This window comes from Yarrowia lipolytica, chromosome 1E (genome assembly GCF_001761485.1).
Source record: "Yarrowia lipolytica chromosome 1E, complete sequence".
Lineage (NCBI taxonomy): Eukaryota > Fungi > Ascomycota > Dipodascomycetes > Dipodascales > Yarrowia > Yarrowia lipolytica.
This window is the reverse complement of record NC_090774.1, coordinates 2657630-2678937: the sequence shown is the minus strand read 5'-3', so window position 1 is coordinate 2678937 and position 21308 is coordinate 2657630. Positions and strand designations below refer to the sequence as shown.

Genomic DNA, 21308 nt, shown 5'->3' with positions numbered 1-21308 from the left:
CTCCGCATTTACCCCGTACAGCCGTGCATCAATACACACATATTAAACACATTCAACAGGCACACATCCAAACCGGCACTTCTCCAATAGGCGCCCCCTTTCCTTCGGTACGACTTGTTGAAATGCCCTCGATCCTCATCATCAACCCCAATTCGTCGCAGTCCGTGACCCACGGACTCAAGGACATTCTTGACCCGCCCCACGACTTCACCTTCAAGTTTTTCACCTGTCCTTCCACCGGCCCAGACTCCATCAACGACTACACCACAGGCACCTTGTCGGCAGCAGCATGTCTTCCAGCTTTACTTCCAGTGCTCGACCAGCACGATGGATTCCTGGTGGCGTGTTTTTCCGACCATGCGCTCGTCAACATTCTTCGTGAACACACGAATCGGCCAGTTATGGGCATCTTCCAGGCCGCCATTCTGCACTCTCTCAGTCTCAATATGAGCGTGGGACTGCCAGATACAGGCAAGTTTGCCATTGTCACAACCGGCAGTCAGTGGGAACCTGTACTGGATCAGGCTGTGGGCCGTTACGTGCCTGCAAACACCTTTGTGGGCACATTTGGCACCGGGCTGGGAGTGCTGGAACTGCATCAGGCTGACACCTCGCTGGTCAACGAGAGAATCGCACAGGCCACCCTGGCGGCTCTAGACAAGGGGGCCACGGTCATCTGTCTGGGGTGCGCTGGTATGGCAGGCATGGAGGACGTGATCAGCTCGGTGGCTCCCCATGTCAAGGTTGTGGATGGAGTGGTTGCAGGCTGCGAGATTCTCGTTGGTCTCGTGAGAACCTACTATGATTAGCCGCAGTTCGGAGCTACGAAAACTACCCTGGTAGCAAAAAACAAAAACAAAAAACAAGTACTATTTATGCCTTAATATCAAGTGAAACAGCAGGCAGCAAGCAATATATCAGTAATCAGAAAAATAGTGACACATGTGTTTCACGCACTTGTACGAGTAGGTACCTGTATTACAACTTAGACCAGCCTAACCTCATTGAGAAGAAAGAGTGGAGATCTCAACACTATCGAGCCTCTAATATGAATAATTAATTTAGTCTATGCAATATTCTTTTTGAGCTGGTTCAACTTGAAAAGAGCTCCAATGAGAGTCGATTCAATCTGCTCAATTTCTCTGGCAGTCACACCTTCGAGTTCACTTAGGTGGTCAACAGCCTGATCGGTTTGAAGTGCCAGATCATCCAACCCTCCAACACACCGGCCAACCTCCACGTCTCGTATCTGAGACTCGACTTTGACAAGCTCCTGCAGACGAGGAGAAGATCTTCTAAGTGGCGAGGACTTGACTGGTGAAGCTGACAGTCGTCTGGACTTGTTGCGCCGAGGACCATCTTCAAACTCCAGCGAATCTGTTCTTCGTTTAGTGGGAGACATGTTGGGAGATACAGAGGGACTGGCGTCGCTCCTAGATGATGACTTTCGGCCTGCTCGTGTGGGCTTCTCAAGTTTCTGGCCGTGATAGAACACCTCCTGGCGAGTAGACACGAACTTGAAGAGCAGCATATTCATGACGGATTCGTCCAGAACGATCTGGGTGTCGTTGCCAAGCAACTCGTTCCAAAACGCAACCAAGGGAGCCTGTTTCTTCTTTAGTTCATCCTGGTACTCCTCGAACCAAGATGGGAAGATCTGGGTGACAAGCAGGTCCAAATACACTTTTGTTGTTAACATGGGCCCGTTCCGTAGCTTCCGCACAATGCTATCGCACAGAAACTTCCTGTGCTGTTCCGGAGTAGTTGAAATGGCCTGGATCACGACAGGCGCAAATCTGTAGAAGAAACAGGGCATGGAATGGTCTGGTAGAGTGTTCAGACACGTTCTGACGGCGTTGACAATCTCCGGTGTCGCCAGCTTGGAAGAAACTGCACCCAGATGCATGAAGTCCTTGGGAATGTCGGTTGTGAGAGATCGGAACATGGGTGAAGAAGTTCCTCGAGGCTTCTTGTCGATCAGCTCAATACCGAGAAGACATACCTGGGGCTGTAGCGACTCATCAATGATCTGCAGAAGAGGTTCAATGAGCACTTCCTGAGTAGACCCAAGGAAGGCATCCTTCCGAATCATCTCTGTAGCCGATTTGAGAATGGAAAACCATGTGTCCGGGTACGCAGGTCTGTTGGGGGAAGCCAGAATGGTGTAGATCCCCTTGGGAGACAGATTAGACATCTCCGGACCGTTGATATCTTCCCCGGTGTGGTCCAGAACAATCTTGTAAAGCGACTCGTGCCTGTGGGCGACCTTGGCTATGCTCTGGGTGAACTGGAACCGTCGAGCAGCGGTAGACAGCTGTGAATAGATATACTGGAGGTACTTCTTCGCCTCGGAGGGGATCTCTTCGGCGTCCACAAGTGTCTCGAACATGTATGCTGCGGGCGTAGTACCTTCAATGACCTTATCGATGCAGTGCGGAAGCCCTGCCACCGCGAAAACCGAGCTATAGAAAGCTTTATGGTCCAGAGGAGTCTTAGAGGTCATGTGACGATGTAGTTTGCAGGCTGACATGACAAAGCCAGACGTTTCCGGGCTGGGATGGATTTCCCTGGCGGCAGAGTGCGAGATGTTGTTCACCAGTGCCGACCAGACGGCCAGAAAACTGGGCCCAGAAGTATCCAAGGGAATTGTTTTGACAACGTCGATGATTTTGTCGTAGTTGGCCTTGACCCATCTGGGCGACAAAGATGTGAGGAGCTGACGAATGCTGGTGCTGAAAACTGGCTCTCTGTCCTTCTGGACCTTTTGGTCGTATCTCAAGAGGCACGCCAAAGAGGCACAGGCCACGTTGGCCAGAGAAGTATTGGCGCTCATAATTGCAAGAGTGGGTCGAATATAGGAGTCCCAGAGCAGTGAGTTTGCCTTCAGAGTCAACTGATTTGTTTCAAGAGGAACCAAAAGTGTGTTGAGTGTTTGGTTGAACAGAGAGAGGCACTGCTGATCCACCAGCTGGCTTCCAGTCTGGCCTAAGCTCTGGATGCACAGCAGCAGCGTATTGCCTGATCTGGTAGCAAGTGCTTGCAGACCGACAGGGTACTTGACCAAATGCTTCCGTGTGTGTGTGTGAACAACGTATCTACATGCCTTAAGAAGAGCGACATTGACAACAGACGCAGTTGCAGGCACGTTCATCCATTGAGGAAGCATGTTCCAACTATGGATGGATGACTCGGCGTCCATGGGAGCCATGAGCAGGGTCAGCCCCCAGAGCTCGTAAAGGGGGTCCTCTGCCGGACAGTCAGCCGCCGCCTGAAGAATCGTTTCGGCAAGTGTGTCCTTTGTTTTGAGCCAAGCAGGCAGTTGTGCGCCTTCGTTTCTGGCAATCTCGAGAGAGAAGGAAGAGGTGAGAATTCGGGTTGCCTTGGCTGTCAATCCCTTGCTGTTGGGTCCAGCAGCAATAATGAAATCGGACAGAACAGACAGAGCCTGGCTTCTGAGTCCAGATCGGCAATCCATGGACAAACAAAGAACTCGAGGAAGCCAGAGAGATGCATGTTGAAGAGCTCTAGCTGGGTGAACGACCGCCACAGTCTGATAGATTGACAGAACTTCGCTTGTGAGTGCCGTCGAGCTCTTTTTCTCGCTTCGAGACAGCTCTGTGTACAGCAGGGACGTTGTTTCCGGTGTAACAACGTTCTTGCACACTCGGTGGTGACTCAGAAGATGCAAGTAGCCGCCAAGGACAGATTTGGAGCAGTTGGAGTCGGAGATCTTGCTCAGACCCTGGTTCACGACCCAGTTGACAATGTCGGGGTCCACTGTTTCAGCCACATTCTGATCCACAAGAAGATAGGCCAGAAACCGCACTGCTTGGATGACTACTCGGGTGTCCAGGGCATTTTTGGACTTGTCGGCAGTCATAATGTCGTTCTTGGCGCACTCCGAGAGAACGCGGGCGTGTGATGCAAGACTCTTCATGTCGTCCTGAGAGACGTCTACTCTCAGAAAACTATTTAAACTGCTGTAGATTGAGAACCGTTGTCCTCCATCTCCAAAGCCAGAGTCATCAGGGCCTCCTAGTTGGTCGGTTTGAGTCAGCTTTCTGGTAGCGTTTGCCAGAGCACTCTTGAGGTTTTCACGAGTCATTTTCTGATCAAGAGGTTGACCATTTCTTTTCAGAATACCTCCAGTTGAAGTGGGAGTGTTGGGAGTCGATTGGAAGGTGAAAGAGACCTTCTTCTTGGGCGTGATAGCTTCTGAGCTGGGCTTGGATGTTCCGTTTGTGGTCTTGATGGGCTTGGGTTTCGTTTCGGCAGCTTCACAGGGCTCTTCCTCTTCGGTCTCCGTTCCTCGAGATCGGTCTGATTCTTCTTCGTTCTCGGTAGATGGTTCACACGATGAATTGTCGTCGACAGCCTCCGCGTCAGCGTCAGTTTTAACATCTATCTCCTCCCCCTCTGCCTCCTCAACCTCAATCTCTTCCTCCCCCTCTGCCTCGTCCTCCTCGTCCTCCGCGTCCTCCTCCCCCTCTTCAGCATCCTCGTCCTCATCCTCTTCTTTCTCTTCAGTCTCCTCCTCAACTTCCATGTCCTGATCACTGTCGCTCTCCTCCACCTCAATCACCTCAGCCACCTCCTCGACCTGTGTCTTGCGATGGGCATTTCGACTTCGGGTTCGGAAGTTGCCCACTGGGTTAGTCTTGCTCAGAATCATACTCGTGACATGTTGGCATCAACCACCACCCACCCAGATCACCAGCCACGTCTTCAGATCGAACCACCACCAGCCCAAATACGGGGTCACGTGGTTCGATCACGTGCTTTGGCCACGTGTTTTAGCCACATATCTCCCTCCCCATCTCTCTCATACTCACCCATACTCAACCAATTACCTAGCGAATTCACTGTGGAAAAAAATAACGTGGAGTGTGCAAGGCCCAAGCCTAAAAAAATCAATTAATCTGCATCGCGAGACGCGTTTTAAGGTTCTTAGTCACTTCACCAAGGGGCTGGTACGAGATACTACAAGTAGTAGTATTGCACTAACGGTGAGTATGGAGAGATGAAGAAGAAGAAGAAGTGCTTGAAAATGTTTCCAACTGTTTTCCAAAAAAGACCCTTGTCATTGTCGACTGCAAGTAGCCATTTTTCGCAAGTGTTGTCAAACTGCCCTTTTGGGAAGACTGTATTGCAAGGATGTGCTGATGTTGAACAGCCGGTAGGGCTCGTATGGGGATGTGAAAGACGTGTTTCTTGGGTCAAAAACACATCAACTCACTCAATCCTGTTGTTAAAATACTTTTGTGCCATAGTAAGAGCCTTTGGCCGTGTTGTTAAGTCGCCTATCCACTCCAGATACAGGAAATTACTAATACTGTACGTACCATTACTAATACAAGTACAAGTACTTGCACAAATGCCTTGGAGAGAGTCGAAATCAGATCAATTCAGAATCAATTGCAGAACCCTCGGGAAGCCAGCCTCTCTTTCCTAAACGCAGGCTGCCAACTGCGTTGTGCTATTGCATTGTCCGAACCCCCCACGGAACTCTGGGTTTGAGTTTTAAAGAGCCATTTAGTTGACCCGCTCAAGAATCCTAACTGTAAATAGAACGGCATATGGACCGGATCGGAGTTGGAGTATTACTTGTAGTCAGAAGAAAGGCATGAGTCTAGAAGGAGGGAAGTTGATTGATTGTTTGCTTTTTGTACAAGTGGAAGCTTCGGTAAGGCCGAGAACTCCTTTGTTCAGGAGGGTACAAGTACAAGTATGCCTTTTGTCTGTTGGAGCATCTGTTTAAGGGCTCTATAGGTAGACCGGTAGACCGGTGTAATCTTTGGCTGTTATTCTAGACGTTTTGAAACAAAGACTTCGCAAAGAGTGCAGTTTGTCGATTTGACAACCCAGGCTGAGGTATTCATGCTTGTATTTTCCCTCCATTGTATGTACCAGTACTTGTTGAACTACAAGCATCTTACTTGTACGCAGTCAAGTCTCACCGAGTACAACTGATTAATACACATTCCAAGTAGGACAAAACATTGAAAAATGATTGAGACACTAGCTAACGAGATTTTCAGAGAGGGGGACCCCAGAGAAGTGCCTTGTTCCTGAATATATGGAAATAACGAACAAATAACGATGGTGGGACTCGGGCATACCTAACCGGTTCCTATAGCTAGCTGTTTTATTTAAACGAATATCAAGTTCCGACATTGGGACTTCAATGCCCAGCTGTTCTATGGATCATTAACAACCATGGAGACTACCACTACCAACTACCCTAGTCTGTGTTTGAGATGAAAGGCTGGCCTGAAGCATAGAGAGCCATGTCGTCTCACCCCAGGAAGACATTGTTTGGTCACTCAAGTCATAAAAAACTTCAAAAGTGGACACTCCACTAGGAACCAGCCATCTAGAATCTGGTGGCTACCTTTTACACTCAACAACCCAAATCAATACGGTCGTATAGAGCAATTACTCTCCTTAACCAACCATGATAAGTTCTTCCCGAGCAACCAATGAGAAGCTGACAAACGTATACAAGATAATAGTGCCGACATTTATAAATTTTGTCGGAGAACTCTCCGTACTGCACCAGCGACCTCTTACTCATGAGTAGTCAGCTATTACAAACTTTTATGCACCAATATGACAGCCCGCTATTGTAGTGGACACTCTATTATGCACCCTGCGGAGATAACGGCGATACTTCTTTGTACCTGCACCAAATAGACCGTCAAAAGTGGGCTGTTTTCTTACTTTTCAAAGCTTGACTGAGGCGGTAAAAGCCAAGTTTTGCATCAAAGGAACTATACAAACCATTCTACTCTATCTACGACCGGGGTACGTACATCGTCTATGTACTTGTAGGTTTTTCAAAGGTAATTTCTTGATTCAGAGACCCGAAGAGGACTCAGAAAGCGAGTCCGTAACGGCCAAGGCACCAAATTCTAGAACCAGCTAGTAGCAATTGCTTCCAAAGTGCGCATCACCACTGCAACTGGACATCTCTAGTGCAGGCGGGACAGGTGCCAAAGGGTCCCTGTTCTTGCAAACGAACGCACAGCTGCACTTTTTCGCTTGCCGAACGAGGCTGAGATGTCTTACTACTAGATGGCGGAGGCACGAGACCATTATTGAGGGTGGCTAAAAGCAATAAAAGCACAAAGTTAGTCGGAGAGTTGGACAGGTCTGATTCTCCTGTATATACGCGGGAGCGGGTTGAAGGCCAAGCTTGTTTGTCGAGATGTCAATGACGAAAAGAGAAGATACAGGTCCATGGGAAAAGATACAGGTCCATGGGAAAAGATACAGGTCCATGGGAAAAAGAAAGTGTTTCTCCTCACTGTACTTCCAGATGCTTTTTCTCTGATTTCTTTCAGCTCTCTCGTTGCTCTGGACATTGAACAAAGAGCAGAAGAGGGTGCCTGTAGCTAATTGGTGGAGGTGATGGAAGAGTGCCCTCGTTATCCAGCAATTCAACATCTACGCTACATACTGGACTCGTACTAGAAGCTCCATCGATAATCAATTGTCCACCTCTGGATCAAAAGATGGTACTTGTAAAATAGGAAAACTTCTCTCTACACACACCATAACATACATCTATGATCCCCGGATCGGCCGCTCATCTTTCCACGGCTACATGACGGCCCGATAAAGTATAATACCCTTGTATGCGTCTTCTCCCGCTGCATTCTCGGTTCCCTGTAATATCTGCACTTGCTGTCTCGGCTGGCTTCTTGTCCTGTGTCACCCTGCAGTTCTATCTGCATCCCGAGCTACCTGGTTTTTGCAGCCACAGGAAACTGCGCAAACAAATAGCAGAGACAAGGAGCTCGGTGTTCGAAAAGCTACTTAGTGTGCTCGTACATTGCTCGTGTTTGACTCTAGGCGAAAATATCTTCTCTAGATCTCGCAGATCGCGTTTAGGATAGATCACCATCCAACGGGGCTAACAGATGCAATAGTTATTAGAATGGCTAGGGGGAAGCTTTGACCTCTATTGATGCAAGAAACCACGAGCCAATACGAGCCCACCTCTAGCATAGAGTATATACCAGTACATTTTAGTCCCATACACTCTGAGAGTAAGCAAACACCGCTTCCACTTGCATGTTGAGACATGGGTGCGGTATGGCGACGGTGCAAGTGGGAAACGTGGCTGTGTTAGTCCTAGACACAGTTGGATGAATCTCTACTGGCACAATCTTTCTCGTCCAAGATTTTTAAATGCATCATATGAGATTCCTTTGACCTTCAATCTGCTATACGTTTGTCTTCGACCACTCCTCAGAATAATTCAACATCTATAAGTACCAATTACCCACAAGACTACTTACAATCGAAGTGTTTAGAAACAAGCTCTCAGAAATGGTGCAATTTTTCTGCTCACCGTTGAAAGCGATTGTTTCGCTGTCTCTTGTCGCCAATCGTGCCGTATTGCTTTGGGTTCAACGGGCAGTTGGTTGCTTTTTGCAAGCAGCAGCAATAGAAACCGTTTATTGGTTTCAAAAAACTCCATCAATGCGCACTACCGAGGCCATTCTAACCAGCGGAATCTTGGGGTCTCCCCAAATTGGTCGCATTTCTTTTTCTCTCTTGCTGCCCATTAGTCGCAATGATCGGTAGCTGCTTGTACGTGTTTGGTGCTGTATCAACATGAACAAGGGTAGAAGCCTCCAATGCCGATCCCGGGCTTCCATGTAGCGTTCTATCCCAAACAGTACATACCCCGGATCAGCAGATCAGCAGATCAGCAAGATACCCTTGAGGATCCACTTGTAGATCGACAAGTGAAGGACAAGCGAAGGAGAGAGCGCCGTGCAGAACGACCAGAAAAGCGCTCAGATCAGAGAGAGAAATACGTACATGTATGCGTGTATGTGCGGAACCGCTATATTGTTTTTTTTGGATCAATAAAGGGGTTGGATGCAAGAGTTTCACTGGTAGAGTTTTGAAAAGAAGGAGTTTTCAGTCGTTTCTTTTGAATCGTCTCAACAACGTTGTATGGGAGAGGGTGGAGAGTGCTGGGTGTTGCTGCTGGGTGGAGCAGGTACCATTTGAGACTCTGGTGAGACTTCTCAAATTGGTTTTCAGCTGCTCTTCCCCTCAGAAACTGTGAATACAACTCGTGCCACTCACTTTTTCTCCCCATCTTTAACACAACTTCGTCTACCAATGAACAAGTCGCCAAACACCAGCCACAGCCTATTTTTAACATTTGTCTTTGGGGTGTTAGGCAGCCTGATAGAGTGCATATAGTCGAAACTTTGGTTTAGCGATGTGAGTTTAAAAAAAGAAGCACGGATCTGAAAACGTCAATATCGAGAAAACTTGTAGGGTAACTGGATAATTTTAGTTAATAAATCTATTCTTCAAGCCGAATAAACCACCGGGAATTGCTTCTTTCTTCGTCTAGATGTCAAGAACCATGTTGCCGAAGTAACCCTTATTGTCCTTCGGTGCGTTGATGCGCCAACTCTATCCGACCTAATACAAGTACTGCGCTTTGTTTTTCTGATATTTGCTTTTACACTTTTTGCAAGACACCTCTCCGCGCGGGAGAAATGAAACAGCATCCACAATGGGATTCATTTGAAGCCGAGACACACACCGAGGCTCAAAATCAGAGATCGCATAACATCTCGAGACATATCAGCTCACAAACTAACGGAAACCTAATGCCTCTCGTTGCACTAGAGTTAGACTGACTCGAGCGTGGAAACTGTTACTGTACTTTGGCTTGTTTCTCAAGCACTTGGCCTCCCGTCTTTGCTTTTTTACTCGCCTCCGCGGTTGACTTTGCGTTCTCTTCTCCGATGATGCACGTCTGGGACGCTCTCGCCAACTCTGGGTCGGCGAATGAATGATCAAAGAGGAAGTTGAGGCGAACGGTGGTTGACATTGCAAGGACTATCATGGAGATCTGTGGAGATGGGGGAGCCATGGGTAGGTTGAAATGGTGCTATTCGCTCCAATATGGTCGTTTTTGGCGGCTTCATCGTCTTACAAACCCATCAATTGGCCTTTTATTTCGTCTTATAGCACTCTCTCTTGTGCTTGGAGTTTGAGTTACTGAGCGGCGATTGCAGTATTTGGAGGCCATCCCGACTGCATCTCCAAGCGCTCGAGAGTATTTAAAACTCCAGCGTGCCCTCTCTGGAACGGTATGCACCAATTACTCATTTTCATTCTGCTAGCTGCTCTGGCTCTCGCCAAGCAAGTTCCCAGCCCTCTCGGGTCTCTGGATGTCACCAGAGCCTCCGACGGAGGCAAGAAGGGAACCACTAACGATGTCTGGAACATGAACTTCTCCTTTTCTCTCAAGCCTTTCGCTGACAACATCCAGCCTGGAGACTATTTCAAGTTCACAGTTGATGACAAGCTCAGCTTTGGACTAAACAACTTCAACTTCGATGTTAAGGACGCTGACGGAAACGTCATTCTCAAGATCACAAACAACGGACCAGTCTTCACCGGTACCTACACAGACTACGTGGCCACCAAGAACGACGCCATTTCAGGTGCCGTCGACATTCAGACGCTTTTCGACGCCAACAAGATCAAGACTACAGGTCCCACCACCGTAACAGTTACTCCTCAGGTTGGTGGCCCCACACTCAAAGACACTGTCACTCTTCTGGGTACTACAAACCCGGATAATGCCCTCAAGTGGGGAGAGTTGAACGGCTGTTGTCTTGTTCTCTGGCATCTTCGACTTCCCACTTCGCCCTACAACCGGGCTGAGATCACTGACACAAGATCCGATGGCAACACCGAATTTTTCGACCAGGGCACCCTCATGGCCAATACCCGTCTGATTTTTAGGTACAACCTCAATGATATGGGTGGCTTCTCCAAGCAGGAATGGGTCCTGGGTTCAAACGTGGCCAAGTACCTTACCTACACCTCGGTGACACCCAAGCAGTTCACTGCCCGCCTGGAAAACATTCCCGACAATGTTTCTGTGGAGATTCAATACTTTTCACGAATCACCAACCAGGCTTCCCTCTACAAGAACTCTTACTCATACGTTCTGTATGACAAGCCTCCTGGCGGTACTGGAGGAAATGAATGGACACGACGAGGAAACGGAGGTGGATATGCCACCAACCAGCAGCCTGGAAGCAACATCCCCAGCCTCAACGGAGGAGGATCTGGATCTGGATCTGAAAGATGTGAGTATGAGAGACGGAGAGAGATGGATTTTTGAGACATGAAACTGACATAGCCACCACTTCATCCAAGCCTACTTCGACTAGTGTGAAGACAACGAGTACAACTCCCACTGTGACTGCTACTCCCACAACTAGTACTTCATCAACGAGCGCCACCCCTACCACAAGCACCACACCTACCACGTCGGCCACTCCCCCTGCCGCTACGACTCCAAACACAAGCTCAACCCCTACAACCAGCTCTGATCTCATCACCTCTTCAGTGTTTGAGTCTTCTACCGGGTCCATTCCTCAGAGCATATCTTCCGTCGAGTCTTCTGTGGAGCCGTCATCTACTGGGCCCATTTCTGAAAGTACACCAGTGGGGCCCTCTTCTTCTGTTGAGTCGTCTCCATCGGTTGAGCCTTCTTCTGAATCTTCTGTGGGGCCCTCTACAAACGAGCCTATTCCCGAGACAACTTCTGAGGTCCCTTCTTCAGTCGAGACTGTTGAATCTACCCCTGAATCCACCACCGAGGCTTCTACGGAGTCGGTGGAGCCTTCCTCCACAGAGTCATCTACAGATCCCGTTCCCGAGTCTACCACCGTTTCCGTTACGTCAGACCCTACCTCGGAACCCTTTCCGGAGACCACTTCAAGTGATCCTGAGATTGCTCAGAACGATTCTTCGACCGTCGGACCCTCCACCACCGAGGAGTATTCAGTCGAGCCCACTCCTGATTCCACCTCTGAGGCTCCCCAATCGGCCTCTGGGACTTCTGAATCGTCTACTGAGTACACTTCGGAAGCAGTCACTCCATTTCCTACTCCTTCGTCTGAGACTACTTTCATCAACTCAACTACGAGTGAACCAGGCACCACTGAGTCCCTCTCTACCTCCGAGTTGTCTACAGAGGCCACAGTGGAGCCTTCCACGGAGTCCACTTCGGAAGCTGTCACTCCCTTGCCTACTCCTTCGTCAGAGACTAGCTTCATCAACTCGACTACGAGTGAGCTAGGTGCCTCTGAGTCTACATCGGAAACTGCAACTCCCCTACCTACTCCTTCGTCAGAGACTAGCTTCATCAACTCGACTACCAGTGAGCTAGGTAGCACAGGTTCCACTCCAGAAACTGTCACTCCCTTGCCTACTCCCTCGTCAGAGACTAGCTTCATCAACTCGACTACGAGTGAGCTAGGTGCCTCTGAGTCTACATCGGAAACTGCGACTCCCCTACCTACTCCTTCGTCAGAGACTAGCTTCATCAACTCGACTACCAGTGAGCTAGGTAGCACAGGTTCCACTTCGGAAGCTGTCACTCCCTTGCCTACTCCCTCGTCAGAGACTAGCTTCATCAACTCGACCACCAGTGAGCTAGGTACAACGGAGTCCACTTCGGAGGCTGTCACTTCCCTGCCTACCCCCTCGTCTGAGACTACTTTCATCAACTCGACTACGAGTGCGCTAGGTACCACTGAATCCACATCCGAAACTGCAACTCCCTTGCCAACCTCCTCGTCAGAAACGGATTTCGCCAATTCGACTACCAGCGAGCCAGTTATCACTACGTCTCCTCCCACCTCAGAGTCTCCCGTGACTACCGATTCTCCTTCGACGGCGAGCAATGAGTCTGTGATTCTTGATGGTTCTCTTACTTCCGTAGGGTTCCCCAACAGCACTACCGTTGTCTCTCAGAATTCGACCACTGAGCTCGAGTCTTTCACCGAGTCCTCTGTTGCGTCTTACATTACTGGGACTTCGGCTGAGCCTACTCCCGAGTCGTCTTCTGTAGATCCCTCTAGTACTGAAGCCGAGTTTTCTTCCGTCGGGCTGACCCCTGAGGCATCTTCTATCAAGGAGTCTTCTTCGGCGACATCTTCGGTGGAGCCTACTACTGAGCCTACAACCTCTACTACTGAGCCCCCCGCCGTGTTATCCAGCGTGCCGATTTCAACCTCGATGAATGTTACATTCCAGTCTTCTTCAAGCTCATCCGTTGCAGTGACTTCCCAGGAGGAATCATCTACCATTTCTTCTGCCGAACCCACCACCACAACTGGTCCCGTATTCTGCGAGCGAGATGGTAACGATGATGGCTGCATTATTCTTTCAGCTTCTAGCTCTAAGTCGTCCAGCGATGTTTCTTCGGAGACTCCTAGGGCTACCACTGCTTCCGTGTCTTCAGAGTCCTCTGGAACTGCTTCCACTGACCCTGCTGTCCCTACCACGGAATCTTCGGTCGAGGCCCCTTCTTCAATCGATACTTCTGTCCAGCCTACTTCAATGGAGACTCAAACACTGTCCTCTGAGACTTCCCAGTCTGCCACAGCCACTGAGTCTTCTACTCCTCTGACAACTGATTCAGCCTCATCTACTCACGTTTCAAGCTCTTCCTTTGCTACCCCGAACGTGAACAGCTCTGCTATTTCAGTTACTGAGTCTACCGAGTCTGCAACCGCCTCTGTCACTGATTCTACAGCCACCACAGCGGTTGTTGTAACCACCATAGAGCCTTCCAGTGCCTCTGCAGTTTCTTCAGAGTCTGCCTCTGCGTCGCTCACTTCCTCGGTACTGGCCACCCAATCTGATTTCAACTCTACCTCCAAGTCTGTAGCCTTTGCTACCACTTCGACTTTGGTTTCAGAGTCTGTTACTCAGTCTCTGACTTCCAAATCAACTCAGTCTTCCGTGCCAGTCTCCCAGTTCTCTCAGCACGTCTCTAACTCGACCATCTCAGACTCCTCTGTCATTTCTGGAACCGCCTCAGTGCCTGAGTCTGCTGCTAAGTATACCACCACCGATTTCTCGAACACCATTGGCTCTGGTACAGTGACTGAATCAAGAATAGTGTCTGATAATGCTTCTAGATCGGACGCTGCCACTGCTTCGGGTTCCAGCGTTGCTTTTTCGGGGACTGTGACTGAGGCCTCATCCACATTCTCCGAGTCTGGTCTTGCTTCGAATACCCGGCCTGCTCCCATCGTCACAACTCTGACTCAGACTGTCACTGCTTGCAGCAACAACCAGTGCTCGAAGACCACTGTCACCGTGACTACGGCAGTCCCCACCAACCATGCTACCATCACTAAGCAGACTGTGATTGACGGCAACACCATGACTGTGTCTGTTCCTGTTGAGAGTGGCTCTGGTAATGGTTCAGATGAGACTGAATCGTTGTCCTATCTTAACCCATCTCTCACCACCACTCTCACCCAGAACGTTACTGCTTGTGACCAGGAAAACTGCACGGAGATTCCAATGACCATCACTACGGTGGTTCCCACCAATGCAGCTTCTACTACCATTCAGACCGTCATTGAGGGGTACACCGTGACTGTCGTTGTTCCTTGTGACTCGGTTGCCTCTGAGGGGGCTACGGAAGCAGTTACGCCTGTTTCAACTGTGACTGTTTCTGAGTCTCGTGCTACTGGAACAGTCTCCGAACCTTCTGTTCAGTCTTTGGTTCAACCTTATGCTCCCAGATCTGGTTACCAGTCTTCTGATGATGCTTTTACACACTCTGTGCCCGCTCACTTTTCTTCTGAGTCTTCTAAATTGGCCCAGCCGTCGCAAGCTACTGTAACGGTTGCCACTTCTGGCTCAGCTGCCAGCTCTGTTGTTTCTGGTCCTCCAGTTGCTTCAGATTCAGTTGCTTCTAACTCTCCTGCTGCCTCGGCGCCTGGTTCAGACTCTCCTCCGTCCGCGGTCTCGCAGCACGGCACCCAAAAGGTTGAGTCTCAGACTCCCACACTCTCTTTCACCCAAAGCCCGTCTCAGACACGAGTTCCGCCCCCCAACCAGGCCAACTCCGCTTCGAGCACAAAAATAGCTGCATCTCTTCTTCTCCTTCCTTTGTTGGCTTTTATTTAACATTCCTCGCATATAGAATTAATAGTATTTATGATTACAACCATCATCGCCGTAGACAATTTGCTTGTACTGAATTCGTACTGCACGCTATTGTAAAGAGAATTAAAAGGCCAACAAAAGGCTGGGGCTAGTTGTACTGTTAAGAAGCCACTTTGGTGCTTATATCTCTGTAAATCCCTCCATGGTCCATTCTGCGGCTCTCCGTTCACTTGCATCTGGCTGCTTTCAAAAGTAAGACATCATGGAAGCCGTTAAAAATAACCTGAAACCACAACCTTCAACCTCTGTCGACTCTGTCGACTACCAGTACCGTACGAGAAGGGTAGCAAATTGAACAGTGTGGGTTGGGTAAGAGTGTAGAACGTACAGTGGACTTATTCGACCAAGATCAAAGTGTTTGCTAAAGGACATTGGCATCCCAGATCCCAAAATATAAGATGGCGCCGTGCAAGAGAGGCCAATAGCAATTCACGGATCAAAGTGTGAATTGTGGACATTGGCGAGTTTCTTGTGTCAATATCAAGCAAAAGGAATGTGTGAGATGCCATTGTGTGCATGAAGAATCAGCCACTCGTACTTGTTCAGGATGTGCTGAGATTTGGCTGCTTGTTGTACTGTACACTAAGCACAATGACGTTGGCATCAAGCATAGCCGCCTGATTTCCTTGTGGGAAGTGCCCGTCCGCATTCTTAACTTTGGAGGCAGTATAATAATCACCTTGCCGAGAAGAAGACAATTGTATTCACGCAGGACAATGCTTGAGTATTGCTTATTCTGCCTCTTGGTGGTGTTGGAGTTACTATTGCTGTAGAAGTTATCGGGGCTATCAATTTCATGGGAACTTCCGCTATTTGTCGAAGCACTCAGTCTGTTTTTTTGCCATCTTTCGGAATAGTCTAGCAACGGAATGGAAGGATATTGCATCTAAAAAGCACTCTCTCCTTGTCTCTCTCCCCTAGCGCTTCGCCTTGAGAAATCAGACCAGCCAACTCTAGGGCGCAAGATGCAGTCTTTGCAGAATCACGATGTAGAGGGGTTTGTTTGTTTAGGCCTGCTCGCAGTGTCGTACTTGCCCTGCAGCCTTCCACCATGAGACAAGCGAATAATATTCGCCTTATTGGTGTCTTGGTGTGTGAATGTGAAAGCAAGGAGTTGTTTTATCCGAAATTCGACCTAAATACCCCTTGTCTGTGGATCCTCAAAACTCCTCTGTGGAAAATCTATAGCTTCCAGCTATCATAGGTCTGTAGAACTAAAACGGCCGAGCTTGTCAAAAGAAGTGAGTTTGGCCGTGATCGTATTAATTCTATCCTCCCTAGAGTTATACCCGACTCCCATTACAGTATTTTGCGCTGCGAAGGTCTGTGCATGGAACCCAACCCTATTCGAGCGAGACGTGTTTAAATGGGAAGAAGTAGGGAGCATTGAGAAGACGATTGAAGTCCAGATATTCAAGGGAGGAGTGGAGAGGTGGGTAATATAATACGTAGGTTCCAAATAAATTGTCTAATCCTCTCGTTGACCTGGTACTTTGTGCACACTCTTATCTTGCTCATCTTGCAAATACGCTCCCACTGCAGATCTATGCATGGGCAAAAGACTAAATTCATTCTTGAGCCGTTCGCATGGAACATAACGATGATGGGAATAGTTTTGAGAGAGCTAGAGACAAGCGATTAGTTCTGTTTTATTTGTCGTATTTTTCTGAGTCGATTGGAGAACTCCTCGTGTCTGTGGGACAATAATTGAGCCAATAACAGCCTGTCTATAAGTTCAATTAGTCTGACACCGTACAACTTTTCCACAGCGTCACGACGACTACCTGCCTGCTTATGCTAAAGCAATATCCCTTCCGTTAAGTTTCTTTGGAAACTTCGGAATCTCGGATGTTCAAGTTTCAGAGCAATCTCGATATCAAGAATAAATAGCTGCGATGGTCGCAGAGATGTAGATATCAACCAACTACAAGATGCTCTTCTTCTCGACGTTATTGACCGTCTTGATGGCGACAATTGCCCTTGCCAAACAGGTAGCCTCTCCTCTCAAGACCTTCGATCTTCACAGAGCTGGTGATCCGAACAACAAGGAAGGTCATTACTGGGACCGGTGGGAACTGGACTTCACTTTTGCTCTCCAGCCCATGCAGGACAATGTTCAGCCCGGTGACTACTTTCAGTTTACTCTTGACAAACGTTTCTGGCTGGGTGACAAGCCCTATGACTTTGATGTTGTGGATCCCAACGGAAACCCCATCTACCATGTGAAGAACGACGGCTTCCTGTTCACCTGCACATACTCCGACTATGTTGCCGATAAGAACTGGGAGATCAACGGTACCATGCGTCTGACTGCCACTGCCGAGCGAAACGAAATCAAGGAGGCCGGATGGAACTCTTTCCACGTTGACACCGGCAATGGCACTGGTTTCGATGACTCCATCAACATTGTCCCTGAGCTGGATGTCACCCAAGGCCGAAAGTGGGGAGCACGTTTTGGTGATGATGAGTACATCTGGTATATTCAGCTTCCCAAGTCTCCTTACCATACTCTCAGGCTTGTCGATACTCTTCGAGATGACTCTCTTGCCTTCCCTGACATGGACACTCTGTGGGACGGCATGAGAGTAAACCTTGGTTACAATATGGATGAGTTCTGGAACACCGACAAGTGGGTGGAGGTCCCTAAGGAAGAGAGATCAAAGTACGTCACGCTCGACACAGTTGAGGGTGATACCTTCACTGCTACTCTCCATGACATTCCCGATGATGTCAACGTCCAACTTGTTTTCACCACCAAGATTGTCAAGCCCCAGACAGCGTACTGGAATCATTTCGGCTGGGAGATGTGGATGGATGCTAGTGGAGGTGAAGGACCTGGAAATTCCATCAAGGGTGACACCTGGGGTGCTGGAAACCACAACCAAGACGGAAGTGACTTCGATGGTGACGGAGAGGGCGATGGAAAAAGTACCACTCTGATCACCTCCACTTTATTCACCAATACAACTACCCCGGGGTCCACCATTATCACCTTCTCCACTGAGCCCACCTCTGCGGTTATCACGACTTCTGAAACTGCCCCCTTGACGGAGTCTGTGGTACCCTCCACCGAGCCTGGCCTCACTACCGTCTCTACCGACTTCCCCAGCCCGGATAGCTCTATTGTGGAGTCCACTACCCCTGTGTTGACAACTTCATCCCCCATCACCTCATCCCTCACCTCATCGTTCAAATCCACTACCGAGCCAACCTCTGAGACTACTCCAGAGTCCACAAGCGTCCCGGAGACAACCATTGTGAACTCCACCAGCGTTTCCGATATTACTAGCGAGTCCACCAGTTCAATCCCTGAGACTACCGTTGAATCCACAACTCCTAGCTCTACCACCCGTCGGTCCACCCAGGGTCCACCCCACCGCTACTCTCTCTGCCCTCAACTTCTTGGGTCTCCGTCTTTCTGAGGTATCTACCACCCGTCAATCCACTCAGGTCCCCCCCCACCGCTAACTCTCGTGCCATCGATCTCTGAATCTGCTTCTATGATCTCTAGTGCTCCCCCGGCGTTCAACTCCACCGTGCCTGTTACTGATTCTTCAGGTGCCCTCAGCTTTCTGAGTCTCTTCTTCTGAGGTATCTACCACCCGTCAATCCACTCAGGTCCACCCCCACCGCTAACTCTCGTCCTCAAACTTCTGAGTCTCCGTCTTCTGAGGTAATCTACCACCCGTCAATCCACTCAGGTCCACCCCACCGCTACTCTCGTGCCATCGATCTCCTGAATCTGTTCTATGATCTTTAGTGCTCCCGGCGTCAACTCCCACCGTGCCTGTTACTGATTTCTTCAGTGCCCTCAGCTTTTGAGTCTCCTTCTTCTGAGGTATTCTACCACCCGTCAATCCCACTCAGGTCCCCCCCACCGCTACTCTTCGTGCCCTCAACTTCTGAGGTCTCCGTCTTGGTATCTACCCACCCGTCAATCCACTCAGGTCCACCCCACCGCTACTCTCGTGCCATCGATCTCTGAAATCTGCTTCTATGATCTCTAGTGCTCCCGGCGTCAACTCCACCCGTGCCCTGTTACTGATTCTTCGGTGCCCTCAGCTTCTGAGTCTCCTTCTTCTGAGGTATCTACCACCCGTCAATCCACTCAGGTCCACCCCACCGCTTACTCTCGTTGCCATCGATCTCTGAATCTGCTTCTTTGTTCTCTAGTGCTCCCGGCGTCAACTCCACCGTGCCTGTTACTGATTCTTCAGTGCCCTCAGCTTCTGAGTCTCCTTCTTCTGAGGTATCCACCCGTCAATCCACCTCAGGTCCACCCCACCGCTACTTCTCGTGCCATCGATCTCTGAATCTGCTTCTATCTCTAGTGCCTCCCGCGTCAACCTCCACCGTGCCTGTTACTGATTCTTCAGTGCCCTCCAGCTTTCTGAGTCCTTCTTCTTGAGGGTATCTAACCACCCGTCAATCCACTCAGGTCCACCCACCGGCTACTCTCGTGCCATCGATCTCTGAATCTGCTTCTGTGATCTCTAGTGCTCCCGGCCGTCAACTCCACCGTGCCTGTTACTGATTCTTTCAGTGCCCTGTTCTGGGGTCTCCTTCTTCTGAGGTATCTACCCCCGTCAATCCCCTCAGGTCCACCCCACCGCTACTCTCGTGGCCATCGATCTCTGAATCTGCTTCTTATGATCTTTAGTGGCTCCCGGCGTCAACTCCACCCGTGCCTGTTACTGATTCTTCAGTGCCCCTCAGCTTCTGAGTCTTCTTCTTCTGAGGTATCTACCACACCAAGCGTCAACTCCACTGTCCCTGTTACTGAGTCTCCCGTGCACTCCACCAAGCCCATTTCTGAGTCTCTTATTCCCTCCTCGAACCATTGTGTCTCCACCGTCACTCTGAATACAACAAACCCTGGTGGTGAGCCCGAGACCACTGTCGCTACCGTTACAACCCAGGACTGCAACCCCAAGCCTTTCTCTTCTGTTAGTGTGACAGGTTGTGTTGAAACTTCCATCCTGACTACCACCAACCCGGCCGGAAAGCCTGAGACAGTTACCACCACAGTTACAAGGGACCACTGCGAATCTCCCGCTCCTTCTTCAGAGTGTGTATCAACCGTTACCCTTAGCACAACTAACAGTGAGGGAACTCCAGTGACAACTACCGAGGTTACCACCCTCGACTTTTGTCCTTCCGTGGCCCTTGAGACCACTATGACAGTGCCTACTAAGGTTACCACCACCGTCACCCAGACTGTTTCTGTCTGCGACGACAGTAAGTGCTCCGAGACTCCCATTACTATCACCACCGTCGTTCCTTCCAACCCTAAAACCACTGTCATTACCACAGAGATTGACCACAAGACTGTGACTATCACTGTTCCTTGCGACCCCGAGATTCCTGCTTCCAATACTGAGTCCGCGACTGAGCCTGCATCCAAGCCTGTTTCTGAGACACTCTCCAAGCCTGAGCACTCTTCCAACGAGCCCCAGACTGAGGTTCCTCAGACTGGATCTCCTGCTGTGTCTCCTTCTCCTGCACCCACCAAGCCTGCCGAGACCGAGTCTTCAACCCCCGAGCAGCCCTTGTGGCCTTCCGAACTTGTCACCAAGACCTCTGGAACGGTGGTTATTGTTATTCCTGGGCAAGTCTCTTCGAAGTCTTCTCCTGCAGAGTCCATCACGTCTACCGTCATTCAGACTGTTTCCTACTGTGACGACTCCCGCTGTTCTAAGACTCCCGTCACTTTAACCACTGTGGTTCCTACCAACCCTGCCTCCACTACCATTCAGACTGTCATTGACAACAAGTCTCTCACCGTGGTTGTTCCTTGTGAGGAGACACCCACTTCTAACAAGCCCACAGTATCTGAGGTCCCTAGCAAGCCTAGTCCATTTCCCGAGGCTCCTGGTAAGCCCATCCCTGAGGCTCCTGAAACCACAGGGACCCCCTCCACGCAGCTAGAGACACCCGCTTCAACTCTGGTTCCCGTTCCTCAGCCTGAGGGCTCCAAGCCAGCTCAATCCCAACCTCAGCAGCCGCAGAAGCCCGAGGCTACCACTCCCGTCCAGGCATCTTCCGGCTCTACCAACAAGCTTGCCTTGTCTGCTATAGTTCTTCCTCTTCTGACCCTGTTCTTTTAGCTTGGTCTTTACTTAATGATGTCATTTTAGGACTAGTTGATTGTACAGGACTCGAGCTGTAGTGGCACAGTAGTGTAACTGATTAGTTCAATGTAGTAAGATGTTTTGTTTATATGTTGATCAACTCAACAAACAGCTCGTTCAATGAAGAAGCGAAGTAATATGTGCGAG

At 49.5% G+C, this 21308-nt stretch overlaps 4 protein-coding genes across 4 annotated transcripts; 3 read left to right on the top strand and 1 right to left on the bottom strand.

The window, feature by feature from the left end:
* Positions 1-122: 122 nt before the first annotated feature.
* Positions 123-809, top strand: YALI1_E26788g (uncharacterized protein; the record flags this gene model as incomplete). Its single annotated transcript, XM_504274.1, has 1 exon — positions 123-809. One exon carries the CDS (start codon positions 123-125, stop codon positions 807-809), a length of 687 nt encoding a protein of 228 aa, XP_504274.1.
* A 257-nt stretch (positions 810-1066) lies between these two features.
* On the bottom strand, positions 1067-4672 carry YALI1_E26742g (uncharacterized protein; the record flags this gene model as incomplete). The annotated part of the gene is made up of 1 exon (XM_504273.3): positions 1067-4672. One exon carries the CDS (start codon positions 4670-4672, stop codon positions 1067-1069), a length of 3606 nt encoding a protein of 1201 aa, XP_504273.3.
* A 5460-nt stretch (positions 4673-10132) lies between these two features.
* Positions 10133-14991, top strand: YALI1_E26677g (uncharacterized protein; the record flags this gene model as incomplete). The annotated part of the gene is made up of 2 exons (XM_002143042.3): positions 10133-11141; positions 11195-14991. 2 exons carry the CDS (start codon positions 10133-10135, stop codon positions 14989-14991), a joined length of 4806 nt encoding a protein of 1601 aa, XP_002143078.3.
* Positions 14992-16961: 1970 nt separating this feature from the next.
* YALI1_E26592g (uncharacterized protein) lies at positions 16962-21137 on the top strand (the record flags this gene model as incomplete). The annotated part of the gene is made up of 4 exons (XM_068283089.1): positions 16962-18396; positions 19093-19164; positions 19257-19424; positions 19747-21137. 4 exons carry the CDS (start codon positions 16962-16964, stop codon positions 21135-21137), a joined length of 3066 nt encoding a protein of 1021 aa, XP_068139190.1.
* Positions 21138-21308: the final 171 nt, after the last annotated feature.